Source organism: Coffea eugenioides, chromosome 6 (assembly GCF_003713205.1).
Source record: "Coffea eugenioides isolate CCC68of chromosome 6, Ceug_1.0, whole genome shotgun sequence".
In the NCBI taxonomy this organism is placed as follows: domain Eukaryota; kingdom Viridiplantae; phylum Streptophyta; class Magnoliopsida; order Gentianales; family Rubiaceae; genus Coffea; species Coffea eugenioides.
The window spans coordinates 1,452,409-1,470,481 of record NC_040040.1 but is presented as its reverse complement, the minus strand read 5'-3'; the positions used below and the strand labels follow the sequence as shown (position 1 = coordinate 1,470,481).

General features: G+C 38.0%; 3 protein-coding genes across 4 annotated transcripts; 2 read left to right on the top strand and 1 right to left on the bottom strand.

Annotated features, from left to right (window-relative positions):
* Positions 1-286: 286 nt before the first annotated feature.
* On the bottom strand, positions 287-1,308 carry LOC113774678. The gene has a single exon (XM_027319277.1). The coding sequence runs from the start codon at positions 1,192-1,194 to the stop codon at positions 508-510; it is 687 nt and encodes a 228-aa protein (XP_027175078.1). The 5' UTR covers positions 1,195-1,308; the 3' UTR covers positions 287-507.
* An 8,506-nt stretch (positions 1,309-9,814) lies between these two features.
* On the top strand, positions 9,815-13,310 carry LOC113775548 (WEB family protein At2g38370-like). Its single transcript, XM_027320478.1, has 2 exons — positions 9,815-10,424; positions 11,344-13,310. The coding sequence occupies exons 1-2, from the start codon at positions 10,158-10,160 to the stop codon at positions 12,835-12,837; spliced, it is 1,761 nt and encodes a 586-aa protein (XP_027176279.1). The 5' UTR covers positions 9,815-10,157; the 3' UTR covers positions 12,838-13,310.
* A 1,233-nt stretch (positions 13,311-14,543) lies between these two features.
* LOC113774622 (prosaposin-like) lies at positions 14,544-17,803 on the top strand. Of its 2 annotated transcripts, none has more exons than XM_027319193.1 (6): positions 14,544-14,707; positions 15,503-15,616; positions 15,914-16,110; positions 16,500-16,697; positions 16,857-16,916; positions 17,425-17,803. In XM_027319193.1, exons 2-6 carry the CDS (start codon positions 15,505-15,507, stop codon positions 17,587-17,589), a joined length of 732 nt encoding a protein of 243 aa, XP_027174994.1. In that variant the 5' UTR covers positions 14,544-14,707; positions 15,503-15,504; the 3' UTR covers positions 17,590-17,803. The 2 variants fall into 2 exon arrangements, with proteins under 2 accessions (XP_027174994.1, XP_027174995.1); XM_027319194.1 differs by having other exon boundaries at positions 15,494-15,616.
* Positions 17,804-18,073: the final 270 nt, after the last annotated feature.

The window sequence follows — 18,073 nt, the reverse complement described above, 5'->3', positions numbered from 1 at the left end:
GATGTCGGATGGAGTTAAGACTGCTAGCTATTAAATTTGGCGCAGTCCTTCAAGGAAATGAAGAATTTATTGGTTAGAATCGTGGGATGTTGTTCTGGCCCTTGTTTATGAACTCATTAATGATGCTGAAAGTACGTACTTAGTGCATTCACTCTGGTCGACAAGTCCAAGTGCATGCTGCACAGTGCATGTATAATTTACTAGTATCGATCTCACCATTATTAGATGGGCACGCTTCAATAGTCTAAAATTCTTAAATAGCAGGGGATGAAGAGGAGGCCAGGGATACGAGGGAATATGGAGTGCTTCATTAGTATGAACTGTAGGCGACAATTATTGGCTAACTTTCATAATCATGAATACATTACGAATCATGAATAATTAATTAGTAGTCTAAAACGTTCGCTTCAATGAACACACCAGCTAGCAAACACAAACAGAAACAACAGAAGTTCAAAGCAAATAAATGGGGCAAATCGTCAAGAAGCAATTCGCGAATCCTGACCATCAGCCAGATCCACAGCCAATGATGGACAAGAGATTTTTCTTCCTGGTCACAACTGATACTGAATTGCCGCCTTGATTCCCACTGCTGATCGTGCTCCTTCTTGCAGGAAAGCAAAACCTTAACTTGGGAGATCCACTGCCACTGGGCATTTGCAAATGGCCGTCTTCGCCCTCGTCGTCCAGCGATGAACCCCAGCTAGAAAATCGTCTCCGGCGCCCACGGAAACTGGAAGGTGTTATTGTACCAGAAAAGGAGGACGAGTGAGAGGAGGACCTGAAGGATGATAAGGATGACAAGGATGATGATGAAGAAGGTGGTGATGTCAAATATTCTGCCCTGTTGAGACTGATCGTCCTCGCCAGCAAACTGCGCAACACCAGTTTAGACCTCGGTTGCTTCTTTGTGGGCTTGTCAGTGCTGCTGCTGTGGGAAGTATTAGCATGGTAGGAGGGAGGGGGAGTGAGCGGAGGGAGGGACGTAGAATCAGAAAAAGAAGTGTGTTTCGGGGTACCAGGCCTAGTCTCCCATGTGAATGGGACTGCACCGGATAAGTCTCCGTAGTATACTCTGAAAGAAGGGTTGGCAGAGGAGTTTTCCTTGGACACGAGCCTGGAGAAGAATTTATCATCGGGTTGGATATGGAATAGTGACATCTTTTTTGGGAAGTCAGGGCCATTGCTCAGCATTTTGATTTTGTCTTTCTTCGCGGGGGACCTCGCAGTAGAAGTAGTAGTAGCGGACTAGGAAGTGAGCTACAAATGAAGGAGAGGCGGCCGGCACAAACAGCATTATAAAAAGGCAAAGGGTCTTTGTTCTTTAACTTTAGCTAAGGCTACGTGTTATGTGCGTATAGATTGCGCAACCTTGAAATGGATCGGTCGGGCATGGATTGGCCAACTGGGCCCATGACGGCATTCCCCTGCTACTGGGACTGATCCTTGGGCACAGCCCAAACCAAACTACCCGCTTTAATGCCCATTAAACGGTTTAGGAGAATATACACTACACGGTCCCTTCGTCCTTCTAGAATGAGGAAAGAAAATGCCAATCATCTGCTGCAGTTTCATGTTTGTTGTTCCTTGCGGGGAGGAGGGCTGAGATGAAAACCTAAGAAGGAGTGGATTATATCTGGAGCGCAATAAACATGATGTAGTAATTACTAATATCAAGAGCTCAAGACCATCAGGCTTTGAAGCAAACGCCATTATTAAATATTAACTGCTCAACTATGAGATTCTATAATTAACGTTTTATGTGAATCGTAAGCGTTTATGATGCGCCGCCCAGATGAGGGGAACGGGTCTTTTGAATATACTCCCTCCGTCCCACTTTGATAGTCCCATTTCTTTTTTCACACAGTTTAAAAAAAAGTAGTTAATTTTGTTGGAAAAGTAAATTTAGATTGCTATTTTTCTAAAATACCCTCACATTAAATAGAGTACAACTTTATGGGAACTTGAATTGATGGTAAAAAAAGAATCAACTCTCATTAAATGGGGTAGGTTTATAGTAACAACAACTTACATTGAATAAGGGCATTTTAGAAAAATTAAAATACAATTACATTCTTCAATTGGAAAGTGGACTATAATTTGGGACAGATGAAAAAAGAAAACGGGACTATTAAAGTGGGACGGAGGGAGAAACAACTTTCCATGTTACGTATTGTAATATGTTGATACTGTGCTCCTTGAACTATCACAATTAAATTTAACTCTTGAGGAAGGCGCGTTATCAATACATTAAAATATATGTGTAATATGATTGTTACACTTACACACTAACTAACGTGTAACAATAATCTCCCTAATTAAGTTTAACTGCTGGGCAGGAAATAACTATTAAAGGTTAGGTGTGCAGCCTTGCTCCATCTTTATCTTCATCTTGTGCACCCTTTATATAAATGAAAGATCTCCATGGTTGTCCCATCCTCATTCATGATGATAATAAGGCCACGTAGAAGAGCGAGTAGACTAAGATACCCGTTGTTTTCGATAAGAACCCAAAATAAATGGCCTATCGCGGTCGGTGACACCCAAAAAAATCTGGAACTCCGCCGCCCAATTTTGTGCCAAAGCACTGATTTACATTACTCTAAAGCCTGGTAACTAATAACCTTACTAGATTTGATCCACAATTAACGTTTCACGCCAAACATATACTGACGCTTGAATTAATCCGTTGCGGATCTTCCACAGGATACGAGCACCCTAATGGCAAAACAAGAAGTAAGAACGCCAAGATATGAAATGTTTTGCATTCGTGGAGACGTCATTTACATTAAATACAGAACAGCATATATTGTGCCTGCCGCTAACGCCCTCCGATTGAAGATGATCTCATGATGCATTTATCAAATAGCAGCGCGTGTTAATAGTTTGTACTGATCAGTGGTTAAATTAATAAGATTGATAGTAGCTCAACATCAACATTCACATTCACATTCACATGGGGCGGGGGCAGCCAGCTTCCAGTCCATCTTCAAATGCCATTGACGTCGTGTGTAGGACCAGCGAACTTAGGGGAGAGGATGACAGCAGTATCATCATCAGGCTCGGGCAGTCGCATTAAAAACGGTGCACCAACCAAAACAGCAGCATTTAAAAGTTACTCATGTTTGCGTTCGAGATCGGAAAAAAATCGCTGCCCCCTCTCCATCAAGGCCCAAGGGGAAGGACTAAACTAGTTACTGCTAATTAGCTTAGCTCTCCTGCAGCGGTCATGTTGATCGTCCCCTTTCCTACGGCGGTCATTTTGAAGTAGGGTACTTCAACTTTGCCAGCTTGTAGAAATTAAATTAGTGCCTTATTTGCGGGGTTTTTAAGTGGTTGGACTGGGAAGTCTAAAACGGGTCGTCATATTTTTATGTACGGCTTGGACAGTTATAACAGCATCTCCATCAAGGCACCTAACCTGAATAATACAGCTCGAACTCTGTAGTATCAGGAAAAAATGGAGAAGAAGGAGGCATGCACACATCCGTTGTTTCGTACCATCATTTTCAAGCGAGTCCTCCAATTCTAATTCGCTTTGGCTTCTCAATCCCACAAACCGAAACAGGCATAGCAATAACTAGTTTAAAATCAACATGAAACTTAAAAAGAGTACAACGCCAACTCGGGACCAACCTTTTCTTTTTACACTTGCGAAATAGTCGGCTCCAGACTCGGTTTTGGAAATCGCTCCCCAGCAGCTGCATGCTCGCGTACGTACGTGAGGGAGTTTGGACCTCTATATAACTTGTTTCTCAATCTATATAACTTGTCATTCAATTCAATTATTCCAGTGTCGCTATTACTACTTTTCTTTCGGATTGGGGAATGTAATTGGACGTTGGAACTATAATAAAATCTTAAGGTGCTGTCATGGTTTACGTGCCTCTACCACTCTTACCTATCTCTCCTTTCCCTCTTCCAAGATTAGGTGTCGGCATGCAAACTACTTGTATTTCCTTCAGTCTTGACTTTTATCGGGGGATGATATTGTTGTTTTTCCTGTTTTTAAGCATTCATATCAAATAGATACGACTTTACTAGTTAGCTTTAATACTACTTTTAGATTTTTTTTTTCTTGCCAAAATAATCTTCTTATCAATAATTTACTTGCATAATTTACTTGCAGATTTTATTCGCTTTGATTTCTATATTCCATTCTCGTAGTTCCCATTTTTCATTTCTAATGTCCAGCCCTATCTTCTTTCCATCCCTCTATTTTTTCCCCCCTTTAATCCATACAACTGCTCAGAGAAGCCAAATCTTGATAAGCAACTGACTAAATTTTCATAATTTATCCTTGGTGAATTTCGTAGTAGTTCAAACATTATCACTTGTATATGCAACCTCAAAGGTAAATGAAGGTTACTCTTTTTTTTTCTTCTCTTTTTTTCACTTTGATTGTACAGTGATCACAAATCTTTTATGAAATTTGGAGAAATCTTGAATAGTTGTTGTTGATTATAATTTTCCATACCATGTGCATGATGAGAGCCAATGAGAAAAGGTGGTTGTTGTTAACTATTACTTGTGATATTTAAGCATTTAAATTGTATTCGTTGATCAGTCTAATAAATCTAGTATGTTTACGATGTAACTGTTTGAATTTTTGTACTTCTTCTAATTATTTAATGACCTTTTTCCTTTTTCGACTTGGCTTGCTTAAAGTCTCTAAGGCCATGTTTGGATTGAGGGATTTGATAAAAGATTTGAAATTCTCTCAAATTCTTTTAGTTTTTTAGATTACTTAAGAGATATTTGTGTAATTAGATAATTGATGAATTACAAATCATGCTTCTCCCACCTGCTTTCTCTGTCTTTTCTCCACTCTCAACCTTCTTTTTCCACCGTTCTTCTTTCATAGGAGAAAGGTCTTGGCTTTAAACCAAGGTTTCTATTTCTCTTCCTCTGTTTTTATTTTATGTTTAATAAAGTCTCTCGTAGAGTATTCTAGTGAGAGTTATCTCTCTCTCTCCTAATATTTATTAGTGAGAGTTTCTTTTTTTTTTTTAAGACATTTTAGTGAGAGTTTTATTTAGTTTTATTTAATTACTTTCTATTAGATTTATAAGTTTTTTCAGATCTATATATTAAATTTGGAATTTCTCAGATCCTCTTATCAGATCTTAATATAAGTTCTAAACTTTAAACTAATTGGATAGCGGATATGAAGGAATAAATATGCATAGATATTTATGGTGCATGTTATAAACCCAATGATTATTTAGTTCAGATATATCTATGACATGTTATATATATTTTCTGCCATTAATGTAGTTTTAGTTATCAAGCAAAACATGCAGCTAGATTATTAATAATATTGACTTATATTATATATAAAAATAATTGATGAATTATAAACCTAAATGCCTCTTAATCAATCCAAATAACTAGAGCAATTTAATTGGAATTCAAATATTTCATCAAATTTCTCAATCAAAACACAACTTAAGCGAATCAATTATCCAGCATAAATATAATTACCGTTAAAAGTTTCAGAAATTGATATTTGCATGGGTAATATTGTCCAGACTCTCATTTAAATAATAAGTTATCGACCAAGTTATGATGGCATACTCCCCTTAATAAAAAGTTGCAAAATAATAGTTCATCTTTTATGAGAATTTAACTATCGATGTGGCAAAAATCATCACTATCGGAACAAAATATGGAAGTGCATCACTTGGAAAATATTTTTTGAATATGTGCACAAAATCTGCCCTTTTGGGGGAAAAAAGAGATAATTCCAATATTTTGTTCTCACAAACAATATAAAATATGATTAATTTTCTATACACTGACAGTGTGTATACTTTCATTATTGAATACATAACACATAATCTGAATTTAAATTTGAAACTCAAATTTTGCAAATATATCATGTATCTAACCATGATAGTATATACACTGTCAATGTATATAAGATTTACTTTATTAAATATTGTATCAATGAGCAAAAATATTATTGTGCCTACCATTTAAAGCAAACTGGGATCTTTAATTTTTTTTTTTTTGTCAATACAGTGGGGTATCCGGGATTCACCCCGACTAATCCCCATTGCACCCCGAGACCCCGCCCCCCAAGAGCCTCGAAGCGGTAGTGAGTAAGATTCGACCACACGACCCAGGCCCCAACTAGGGTTGTCCAGAAGCCAGCCGATCTATGCCCAGGGGGCAACTGGGATCTTTAATTGATTGGTAGAAAAACTTACTTTTTGGAAACAATCTAGCTAGAATTCTATTATTTTATCAATTAATTACAAGTTACTTTAATAAAGTATTAACAAAGTTAGCGATTAGTCTTGGTGCTGGTGAGCTACAACATGGTCAAGTAAGTACAAGTTATACGGTATTGGGGTTGGTAGTTACCGCTTCCAAATAAGTACTACAGTAAACGTATTAAGCGAGAGGAAAATTCATAGTAAACATAATATGTGAAATTCCAAAGTAAGCCTTTGCAATTAGAATAATATATATGATGTTTTGATATAGATAAGCTGTTATTCTTGTCTGATGAATGATTATTCAAGTGAACCCAAAAACATGAAGGCCTATGGACAATTAAAAATGAAGTAGAAGTACAATTTGAAAGAGTGAAATGAAAACAATGACAGTTTTCCTTAAAGCACATGCATAATGTTAATAAATTAATCTTCTATACACCGACAATGCATGCGTGTACTATCATGCTTAGATGAATGTTTCATATGATCAATTTGAATTTCAAATTTAAATTTCATTTATTGTAACATTCATCTAACTATGAAAACAATGTATACAAGATTTACTCAATATTAATGCCCCCATCGATCAGATTTGCTGTCTCGGCTTGATTACGGTTATACTCTCTTGTTAAGGAGATGATCTGGTCCAATGAATCATGCATTTTTTTTCAAGTGGCAAAGATGGTAGCCTTGGGTTAAAATTTTTTCCTTTTATTAATCTGTTGTTGTCTGCGGATGAAGTCTCGTAAGCCCAAGCGCTTTAGGCCCGCCGTAGGTCATGTCAGTTTCGGTTACATTGGGTTAGCATTGGACTAATTTGCTTCTTGGTGGTTTGGGCCTGATGGATGTTAGAACATGTGAGCATGTGTCAATGGACTGCAGGGATTCTGCGATGGGATAATTTTTTTTAAAAAAAAATATATATATATTATAACATTTTTTTTTTCTGATGAAGAAAGATGATTGAAGAATATATTGATAATACAAACAAATAAATATTGACAAATAATTCACTGTTCAAACGGATCACTTTCTAGTAGCATGTACGTTTATGAATTTATTTTGAACGTATTTATAGGCTGGCGGGTATTTTCGGGTTCCGAGTTCCGTCCCTGAATATTTCCGGGTTACTGCAAGAACAAGGAGATGGTCCGGAACGCGGAAGTAGTGAGATTTTTAGACCAGGTAAGCGACGAAAGCTGAGAAGATATAGAAAATAAAAATACTAAAAGAAAAGGAAATCCATCTTCCTTCACAAGCGTTGCTACAAAACAATGCAATTGATTTCAGCCAAACACTAACCTCCAGTATATGATCCTCTTTTTGAAACTGCATTTGCAGTGTTGCACAAATCCAACAAGTTTTTTCTCTTTTTTATTAACGGTTATTGCACGGTCTGCTGTTTCATTTCTATCTTGGAAAAGAAAGAAAAATACTAGGGCAAACAAATTATTTAACGTGCAATCAACCTATTCTTCTTATTTTATTTTATTTTATTTTTTCCGGTGGAATTATATGCATCGTTGCGGCAAAATTTTAGGCATCAGCTAGTTGTCGCTTAGAGACGTCACATATGGTCTACTTGGATTGGGTGAGATGAATGTTTCAATGGATATAGCTAGGCCAGATCTTTTGTGGAGTAGCATTCAGTCGAGGGCTGGGGTGGCGTTGTCAGAGTATTTGGGCGGTCCGTTGCTGGGATTGAGAGTGAGAGGCGGTGAAAAATTGAACGGTTTTCCCTCTCAACAACTCCCTCCGATTGATTCGTCTCTTCTTGTGAAAGGAAACATGTTTGTTTTCTATTTCGTTTTTTGAAGGGATTAAATTGTGGTTTGATTTTTTTAGTGCAAGTGTCCGGGACTTTTCACTTACACTTCTTTCTCCTGTATCATTTAACTCATTTCTCCCCCTTTTGGGGTTAATTATAGCTTACTTTATTGAATTTGATTCTTTGTAACGCGTTATTCCCTGAACTTTAAATATAAATATTTTATCCTATTCATTGACTTAGTAAAATGTTAGTAATGAATTTTTTGTTCAAAATTTTGATGAAATGATATTTTCCATCATCAATGCATTTTTATTTGCCCTTTTTTTTTTTATCTACTTACAGCATCAATACATTGTTTTAGTTACATTTTTATCTCATATATATTATATCAAAAAAGTGCTATAGTATTTTAAAAAAAAAAATTATCCCAAATAATCTACCATCCAAACACACCAATTAATGACCATTCATAATGGTTCTAGAATAATAGTATATTTTAATCGGATTATGGAACATCTTATTAGAAAAAACACAAAGTCACAGGCAGGGGCGGAGGGAAGGGGGGGCAACCGCCCTCCCTCCAATTGTTTTAAAAAAAAAATTTCTAAGTAAAAATTTTTTTATTATATTGTTTTGCCCCCCCCCCCCCAAAATATTGATAAAAATTTTCACTTTGCCCCCCTCTCAAGGACCTAAACAATAATATTTGAAAGTTATTTGGATTTGGTCCAAATAACAGAGACTCGCCCCCCCTAATTGCAATTCCTAGCTCCGCCACTGGTCACAGGATAAAATTTTTTTAAAAAAAGATGATATAATACCAAAAAATTAAAAAATGTATTTTAGAGTAAAAAGAATTTTAAAATTCCTAAAACCTTTACACAAGTTTTCCATCGCTTATCTTTTTTCATTTAAATTGTAAATGGATTGACTATGATAATTTTTGTTCATCTTGCAACTTTCATAAGATTCTCACGAATTAATAAGATCCGGTTTGGTATTTCTATATCACGGTCATGCCTTACTTTGTATTTTGTCTAAATTCTACATTTTTTGGGGAGAAAAATTAGAGATTCTCTAAATACCGTTTTCAACACATATTTATTTTTAATCACATTTTTATCTCATATAAAATACATTTAAAAAGAATAAAATACATTTAAAAAGAATAAAATATTATCAAATAATCTTCATTCCAAAAGTACTAATTACTTTAAATACATTGAGTTACTTAGACTTCTTTTTTTTTTAACATATTATCTAATTTATTTTATGGCTAAGAGGTCGAAATGCATGATGAAATTGTGTCTAAAATGGAGTTAACAACTATTGAAGAAATAAATATTTATTATAGTACAATTATTATGTATGTTCAAAAGTTAGACAAGGATATTTTGATCATGTAAAATATAACATCATCTCAACCCCTACGGTCAAAAAGTTGATCATAAGAATTAAAGTGTATGTATGTATATTTGGAGTTACAGAGGGAGCAAAGCGTAACTATTATTATTATTATTTTTTTTTGTTCTAGTGCTGTCCGAAATTGGACATGAAACTCCAAGGTGCCAACCCACCGCGAAGCAAGTTGTTGATTAGTCTTTGTGATTTGATTTGCAGCACTCCGGCTCCATGAGATTCAATTCAATAAAATTCAAGGGGATCCAGAGAGAGATTGCTGGCGTTGGCTCTAGCGGCTTTGTGGAAAAATCCAAACGTTACAAAAGCCAAAAGCCCTCGCCCTCCGTTTAAAAGAAAGTCATGGAAATCCTTTAAATAAAAATGGAGTGCAAACAAACACCAACGCTACTGTCTGCCTGTCTGTCTCCAAGACGTTACTCTTCCTCTGCTCACCCTCTCGCCAGTCCTTTCTCTCACCTCTATCTATTTATACGCTACCAGTACAGAACGAGAGCACTGTAAAAGTTCCTTTTTTTTCTTTCAAGTTTACCACAGACTAGCTGTTACCACTTCACTTCTTGTTCCTACTTCCCGAATTGCACTCGTCAAAATTGTTGCCGCATTGCCCTGTACCAACCCACAGTAGTGTGTCCTATTTGGTTCATTCCATTTCTAACTTTGATTGAGACTGAGAGAGACGCGACGAAGTTTGGGTTTTGGTTTTGTTGCTTTTATTAGTACTACTTCCTCTACAGTTAACAATGGCCGCCCTAGGTGGAGTTAGTCAGGGTGCTTCCGAAGCCTTCCATCATCACCCCGAGGGCTTCGATTCCTCTCCTACAATGGGGCCCGCCGCCCATATCCTCCTGGATTCTCCGGATGAGGAGGAGGACAAGGGCGCTGTGCGGGCGGAGATCGACACCTCTGCACCCTTCGAGTCCGTGAGGGAGGCCGCATCCCGATTCGGGGGAATGGGCTTCTGGAAACCGTCTTCCCAGAACCACAAGCCCTCTTCTTCCTCTTCTGAGGTTTATCTCTTTTCGTCTCTCCGTTTTTGCGTGGTGTCTGAGGTTTTTTTTTATTTCTTGACGTTCTAAAAAAGATTCCATGCCAATTTTTCTGCCGCTGCATTTAAAAGAAAAAAAAAAAGAAACTCCTCGTACGATACGAGTGTGCATTTTTGCACTTAGCTTAGCTGTGAAAAACAGAAATTTTTGGTTGATGGGATTTTGCTTCTCGGGCAGTAGCTCTTTACAACGGTATATATTATCGTGTTTAGCCAATCTTTGCTTGGTATTTTCTGCCTTTCAGCTTACGATTGATGATAAATTATAGTATATCTTATCGAACTTTAAACTCCATTAAGAGTCTATATCACGTAGTCGAGACTCGAGAGAAGTGAGGCATTAAATCTTTCTTGAATGTCACTTGCACAATTGTTCAATTTCGTGCGTACGCTTTGATTTTAAAGATCTAGATTTGTAAAATGGTTAACCTAAAAATTAGTTTTGTTGCTATTATTTAGGCTCAATCTTGCTACATGTCTAATTTACCTTTTCTGCGTGGGATGTTCTTTTCAAATGTCATCAAGGGGTTGAATATTTATGCACAACCTAGGCTAAAGAACCTCGACGCTGAAATACCTTACAGCAGACTGTGACGAACTTCCTATCTTGCAGAGTTTTTCCTTGAGATATATGCGCCCCCAAAAAAAAAAAAATTGGTGCAGCCATACATGATGCACCAATATACCTTTGAAACCGCAACAAAATCTATCATTGGAAGAAAATTGTTTTTTTGGGTTTTGGAGGGGGGGGGGTGTGTGTGTGTGTGTGGGGGGGATGGGGACAGGGAAGAAGTGGTGCTGATACTTTGTAGGTGCTACTTTTATGCTCTTCTTTTGGTGTAAAATCTTTTATATAGCTGACTTTATGAGGTGTTTTGCAGCATGGCAATGAACTCATGGACATCACACACTTGGAGGAACAAGCTGCGCAGTTGGAAAGAGATCTTGTCATGAAAGAAAGGGAAACTTTTGATGTTTTAAAAGAACTGGAGGCCACTAAAATGGTTGTGGAAGAATTGAAGGCAAACCTGCAGAAAGAAACTTCTGCAGTATGTTCAACCCTCAATGACAAGGATGTAAATCCTGTTGAAGCAGCAGAGGCGGATAGCCATCAGACTGCTAACAGCGGTTTAGACCTCTGTCCCTCATCTGCTCCAGGTTTTATCTTATTGGAGCTGAAACAGGCCAAGTTAAACCTAACCAGGACAACGACTGATCTTGCAGAGATTCGAGCCACAGTTGAATCATATAACAGAAAAATTGAGAAGGAGAGAATCTCACTCGAGAAGACTCGTCAAAGGCTGTCATCAAATACTGTAAAAATTTCATCTCTTGAAACGGAGGTGAACCAAACAAAAGATAAGCTACAGCTGGTGAAATGCGCAGATCAAGGTAGGGTCAGTTGTGATGAAACCATGAATATGGCAAAGGAAATCCAACGGTTGACCTCTGAGACAGAAGAGTTTAAGAAAGTTGGAGAAGCTGCCAGATCAGAGGTCTCGAGAGCGATGTCTGAGATTGAACAGGCAAAGATTCGGATCAAGACTACTGAGATCAGGCTAGTGGCTGCTAAGAAAATGAAGGAAGCGGCTAGAGCATCTGAAGCTGTTGCTCTTGCAGAGATTAGAGCACTATCTAACACTGAGACTGCTCGTTCTGGTTTACAGCAAAAGCCTGAAGTTTTAACTATTACCTGTGAGGAATACGCTTCACTAAAGTCAAAAGCACGTGAAGCTGAGGCAGCTTGTCAGAAGAGATTGGTAGATGCAGTGCCTCTAGTAGACGAAGCTAATGTATCAAAAGCTGAAATCCTAATGAAGGTAGAGGAAGCTACAGAAGAAGTGAAAAGTAGCAAGAAGGCCTTGGAGGAAGCACTGAGCAGGGTAGAGAGTGCAAATAGAGGCAAACTGGCAGTTGAAGAGGCTCTGCGAAAATGGAGATCTGAACGGGGCCAGAAAAGGCGCCCTGTTCACAACTCGACCAAGTTCAAAAACGCTTGCCCATCTCATCTCCGCAAAGATTCTAGTCTGCTGGATGTAAATGGTATCAATATGGTAAACGATGAGCTAAAGCCAGTCCTGAAGCCAACGTTATCTATTGGTCAAATACTGAGCAGGAAGCTGCTTTTGACTGAGGAATTTGAGAACGGAATGCAGGGAGATAAGAATGTTGGGAAGCGTAAGGTGTCACTGGCCCAAATGCTTGGGAAACACTATGGTGATAAGAATTTTGCTACCAAAGGGGGGGCCGAAAATGCGAAGCAACTCCCGGCAAAGAGAAAGAAGTACGGGTTTGCTCGGATTTCACTCCTCGTGACGAAGGAGGGTAAGAAAAAGAAGAAACGAAGTGCAACTTCAACGTGGCTTAGGGAGTAGAGTATCAGGGGAGCTGAATCTGGGATCAGTAGCTAACAACTTGTATAATGCTGTTGTCTCTCTGTTTAGGGTAAAATCCATATTTCCCCCTTAATAGTGCTGCTGTCGACAACTACTACTACAATTACTTAGTGTGTAAATTATCCTCCTGAGTCGGAACTAAGCTTTCTAGGATTTCATTTGCAGTGTGCTGTTTTGGGGGATATGCTTAGGTGTGACTTCCAAATGATTGGGAGTTTCTTGTGTGCAAGTCTATATGTTTTTAAGCATATGTAAATCTGGTTTCCGGTTTAAGGGTTGGTAATCATCTTTGAGGGTGCGGATTTAGCCTGGCCACCACTACCAGCAAAGTCATCCTACGTATTCATTGAAGAATGTTTGTTACTAAATGAATTGAGAAAAGTCCTTCTATAGTTTTGTGGGTGGTGATTACGAGTGTGGTTGGTTTCCACTATCATATTGGAAATGGTGTATTTGAGGAATGACGACGCCTAATTTTTGTTGTGTTTTTAGTTTGCCATCATGTTTGTGAATTTGTCTGCCTGGCTTTCCCCTGCTTTTGAAATTCGGAGGAGGAAGATGCAGCGAGCAGGAATGCAGGATCTCTCTCTCGTTGCGCCAGGGTGTCATATTATTGTTTGCAACGGTAGAGCAGCCAGCATTAGCAGTAAATGCCCGTCGCGACGATGGATGAAAACCAAGACAGACTCCGTTTTAATTTACCGACATAGTATATCAACCCAATGCTATTCGATTATTTATTGATGCATTAAACGTGCAATTAATAATGTCTAACATTCCTAGAGGAGACATATTAATTATTATATTGTCTCGCTTCATCTTTGGACCGTTAGGAGTTATTATACGATTTTTTCTTTCTTTTTTTCTTTTTGAGCAAAAAAAAATGATCTTTATGATAAAAATGTCAGCTTTTACACAGTGGCAGAGGCCATCCATGCAGCAACTAAACTCCTATACGCAACATTGATGGGGAATTCCCCGCTCAAAAACAGCTTTCAGTTTTCACAAGACTTTGGCACGCGCCGCCATGAACCACCAACGTGCCGATTAGCCACGGGACATGAGAGACTTTGTCCAACCGCGATATTCCTTTCTTTGTCTTCAAAAAGTCGATGCCAATACTTTCGATGACAGCCTTTGTACAACATCTCATGGTCAAAATCCTTAAGCTTTTTTCATAAATTCCCATATTTTTTTTCCTACCACCTTATTCTTATTCAGACTTTAATTTCGGGCAAAAATGTCCTTTTCTTAATGAATACAAGTAGAGAGATTTAAGAAAGTATATATCCCACTTGCGTAAATTTTGTTTTCCTTGTCGAATTGATTTCATGTTTGAATCGTATGGTATGAATGTAAATCTTTTGCGAGTGCATCATCGGAGGTGTCATCAATCATAGAGGGCTTTTAATGGTCCAAAATGGTTCTGTCGATCTCAAGCTAATCTCGATTATTAAATTGAATTCCATTTTTAAATCATCAGCCCAAAACGGGTTGAGTCGATCTCGACCGATGAAAATGCCGCCGTCCATTGTATCAAGTAAGTAGTTCTAAATAAGGGATTGGATCGGCAGTAAATAAATAGAGAGTAGTAGAACGCCACGCCACTAGCCCCCACATCTTATTCCAACCACTCAAACCAAGCCAACCATCTTCTGTCTGATACAAAAGTCAAAATTACTTCTGAAAAAAATACAAAATAGTAAAGAACACCCAATCATCTATAATTGCTTAGCGGGGGAGGAGATGGCCTGGCCTCATCAATAGAGAGTATAATTGAAGGGCCCTTTTTCTCTCTAGTCTTTCCGCCTCTGGAATTGTATTCATCAAATCTTCTGCAAGAATTCAGGTAAATGTACCCCTATTATCTTCTTCTCGTCTCATAGCTCAACTATCTGTTATGGGTTCTTCATGATCATCTTACGATGTGCCTCTCTTGACTTGACTTGACGCGTTGAATTATGCTTTAGTAGGAGTAATTGGTTTTCTAGGGCTAGCGGATTTCATTCGTTTATTTCGTGAATGATTAAAGGTTCAACTGGATTTCGTATCTTTGATTACTACTTATTTCCCATGCTTCTTTTTTTTTCTCCCCCTTAATCGTGAATGAATTGCTTCTGCTCGCTGCTTGTTTTGGATTTTATTCCTGCTCTCTAACCTGTTTCAGGTAAATAAATAAATAAATAAATAATTCACGAATAATTGTCTCGATATTTTTATTGCAGCAGCTTTACCATCATAAAACACGTATTTCCTGTTGGGATCATCTGGGCTCCAACAGATTACCCCTTCCCCCTCCATCCATGACGTCATACCATCTTATGTAAAATCTAGGAGTAAACAAGAAAGAAAAAAAAAGGAGCGTATTCTTCCTCACAATTTGCACTAAAGTTGAGGGGTCAGTCAATTTCACCTAGTATCTTTAGCTTTCGAGCTCGTGGAACTGCCTTATATGCATTCTTTGGAAGTGCATTCCCAATTTCTTTGGTTTTGGATTAGTTTAACCACAACAAAAGTGGCCTTGCTCATTTGATTGATATGTTATACTTTCTTTTTTGCGGCTGTGGTTGTCTTCCCAGTTGTTGGATATCTCTTTACTATCTTTTGTCTCTTATTTTAATTCGACATTTTTCGGTATTGGTAGAAATGGATGTCAGGGTTCCCTTCTTTCTTTTTCTTCTGAGCAATTGCTGGGGCGCTAATGCTAGAGAATTGGTAACCACTAATCTCTTCCGCAGTCGAAGTGGCATTGCTTCAGGTACTTCCAAAAAGCTACTGCTTCTATTAGCACTGAAGAATGTGAACATGAAAGTGTGCAGTTTGTGAAAAAGTTATGTTCTTTGTTAAAATGTGTTGTCCCTGAGTTTATTGTTCCATACAACTTGATAACTTTTGTCAATTCTGACACATGGTTGCTTAATGGTCTTTTTAAGCAGTTTCCTTTTTTGGCTTGTGTTTGGTATGGCTTTTGTCAGGTTAAAGGTGGAAGTAATTTATAACCAAAAATAGAAAAGTGGAGTTACTTAACTTACTTATGCTTGCTTTCTTTTTCCAGATTTTCAACTTAATGGCCAGCGGCCAAACAAAGAAGTTCAAACTGCAGATGGATTTGATCAGAATGACCAAGTTTGCATGTTATGTGAAGAGTTTGCGGTTGAGGCAGTTAATTACTTTGCTAACAACAAAACTCAAACAGAAATCCTGGAGATCCTTTATAAGACATGCTCTAAGATGCATACTTTCAAGCAGCAGGTGAGCACATACCTAAGACCACACTTAAGACTTTTGCTTACGTAGGCTTTCATGTATAATTTAAGATCTCACGAATTATTTGGAGGTCAAGATTGTCTGACGGACATTTGGGGAGGCTTTGTTTATTTTAGATTTTAAAAAAATAGGCAATTCTATAGATTTTACTCACACCCCATAGTTGCTTGTCCTCTCTGCAAGTTGAAGGCTTTAAGGTGCATAACTTACTCCAGACCAGCGACTATGGAAGACCTAGGCAAAACTCAAAAAATGCAGATAAATTTATTGTCATGTTGTTAAACTGTTTCTTATTCTCATTGCCTTTCTGTTTCTCTCATCCAGGAATTTCAAGTTTTCTCGGTTTCATACATTTTTGAATTTTAATGCTGCAGTGCACCTCATTGGTGGATTATTATGCCCCTCTCTTCTTCTTAGAGATTTCATCAGTACAACCCAAGGAGTTCTGCCAAAAGGTTGATCTTTGTGAAGACATTGTTTCAATCTCGCAGTCTCTCTCTGAGAATAGCTGTGAATTGTGCCATACTGTTGTGTCAGAGGCCATAACAAAATTGAAAGATCCAGACACTCAGGTATACTTTTGCCACAAACTGAGTCATTTGTCTTGATCCTTGAACTCAATCTACTTGTCGCTGTTGGTCTAAGATGCAGCATGTCTCAAAAATTTGTGCTGCACCTTTTCTGTGTTCTTTTAAAATTGCTGTCTAACTTTTGCTGTTCTGACGATTCAGTTAGAAATAGTTGAGGTGCTTCTGAAGGCATGCGATGCCGTACAGGGTCATGTGAACAAGGTATGAGCGAGTTAAAGTATTTGCGCTGAAAAAAGTTGACACATGCATTTCTTGGGTTGCCATGATTTGAAGTGCTTTGATGCTATAGAGCACTAATGCAGAATAGCATCTTCTGTCTTTTCTTCTTTAGCTGCTCTTATCAGAACTCTCTGTGCTACACGATTGTCTGGGATACTTTTGAAATGCTAAACAGTTTCCTGCTACTTTTATGTGTCACAATGTGATTGACAGCACCATAGGCAAGATAGTTATTGGTCTAGTTGTTGGTCTAGTTATTGGCACCATACTTTTATGTGTCACAATGTGATTGACAGCACCATAGGCAAGATAGTTATTGGTCTAGTTTATCACTAGTCAAATGGAGACAATTGAGTGGGTTACAAATTTTTTATTTGTTTTGACGTGATAATCATCAAATTCCGTCCGATCATTATTGTTGTTTCTGGAAGTACATCTTTATCTATGTTTTACCTTTCTGATGATCATTCTTGTACGTTATATTTGGCAGTGCAAGAGAATGGTCTTTGAATATGTACCTGTGATCCTTGTAAACGCTGAGCAGTTTCTGGAAACAAAGGACATATGCACCATGCTACATGCTTGTGAATCGGCTGCTCCGACAGCGCAAGTATTGTCGTCCACCTCCGAAACATCCCTGCGTGCGGCATCGTAAAGGCGAATGAATGGTTGGACTCTGTTGTAAAATTATATGGACTCTTTTGTAAATCGTGCAAACTGTAAAAGATTCTCTCATGTATAATGGAAAAAGAAAACTGAGGAAATGCATCAAACAGCTGCTTACCTTTACCTTTATGTAAAGCATTTTCTCGGGTGACAATTTCATTTTTTCATTGGATATTATTGACGACGCAGGGATTTATTTAAATCTAACACGTTAGCACCACTTCGGATGGCGGCCAACCTACCGCGCAAAAAAATACTTCCCTTTTACTACTGCGGTTCTCTACTTTCCCGATTCGCAGTTGGTTCTGTACTCGTGCCTTTTTGAGCTGTGTTCTTGGACTTGGGTTTAATCAGAGCTTGTATGTCCCATCTAGAATTCTCAACACAGTTCTGAAGGAAAGAATGAATTTCGATGCATGCATGCGAGACCTTCCTTTACTTAAAAATAAAAATCTAGTACTAGTGCTATTAAT

Coding starts and splice junctions, on each gene's coding strand:
- LOC113774678 (XM_027319277.1), bottom strand. CDS start 1,194: ATGCTGAGCAATGGCCCTGACTTCCCAAAAAAGATGTCACTATTCCAT.
- LOC113775548 (XM_027320478.1), top strand. CDS start 10,158: ATGGCCGCCCTAGGTGGAGTTAGTCAGGGTGCTTCCGAAGCCTTCCAT. Junction 10,425..11,343: donor CCTCTTCTTCCTCTTCTGAG/GTTTATCTCTTT, acceptor GGTGTTTTGCAG/CATGGCAATGAACTCATGGA.
- LOC113774622 (XM_027319193.1), top strand. CDS start 15,505: ATGGATGTCAGGGTTCCCTTCTTTCTTTTTCTTCTGAGCAATTGCTGG. Junction 16,111..16,499: donor TGCATACTTTCAAGCAGCAG/GTGAGCACATAC, acceptor TTAATGCTGCAG/TGCACCTCATTGGTGGATTA. Junction 16,917..17,424: donor TACAGGGTCATGTGAACAAG/GTATGAGCGAGT, acceptor TATATTTGGCAG/TGCAAGAGAATGGTCTTTGA.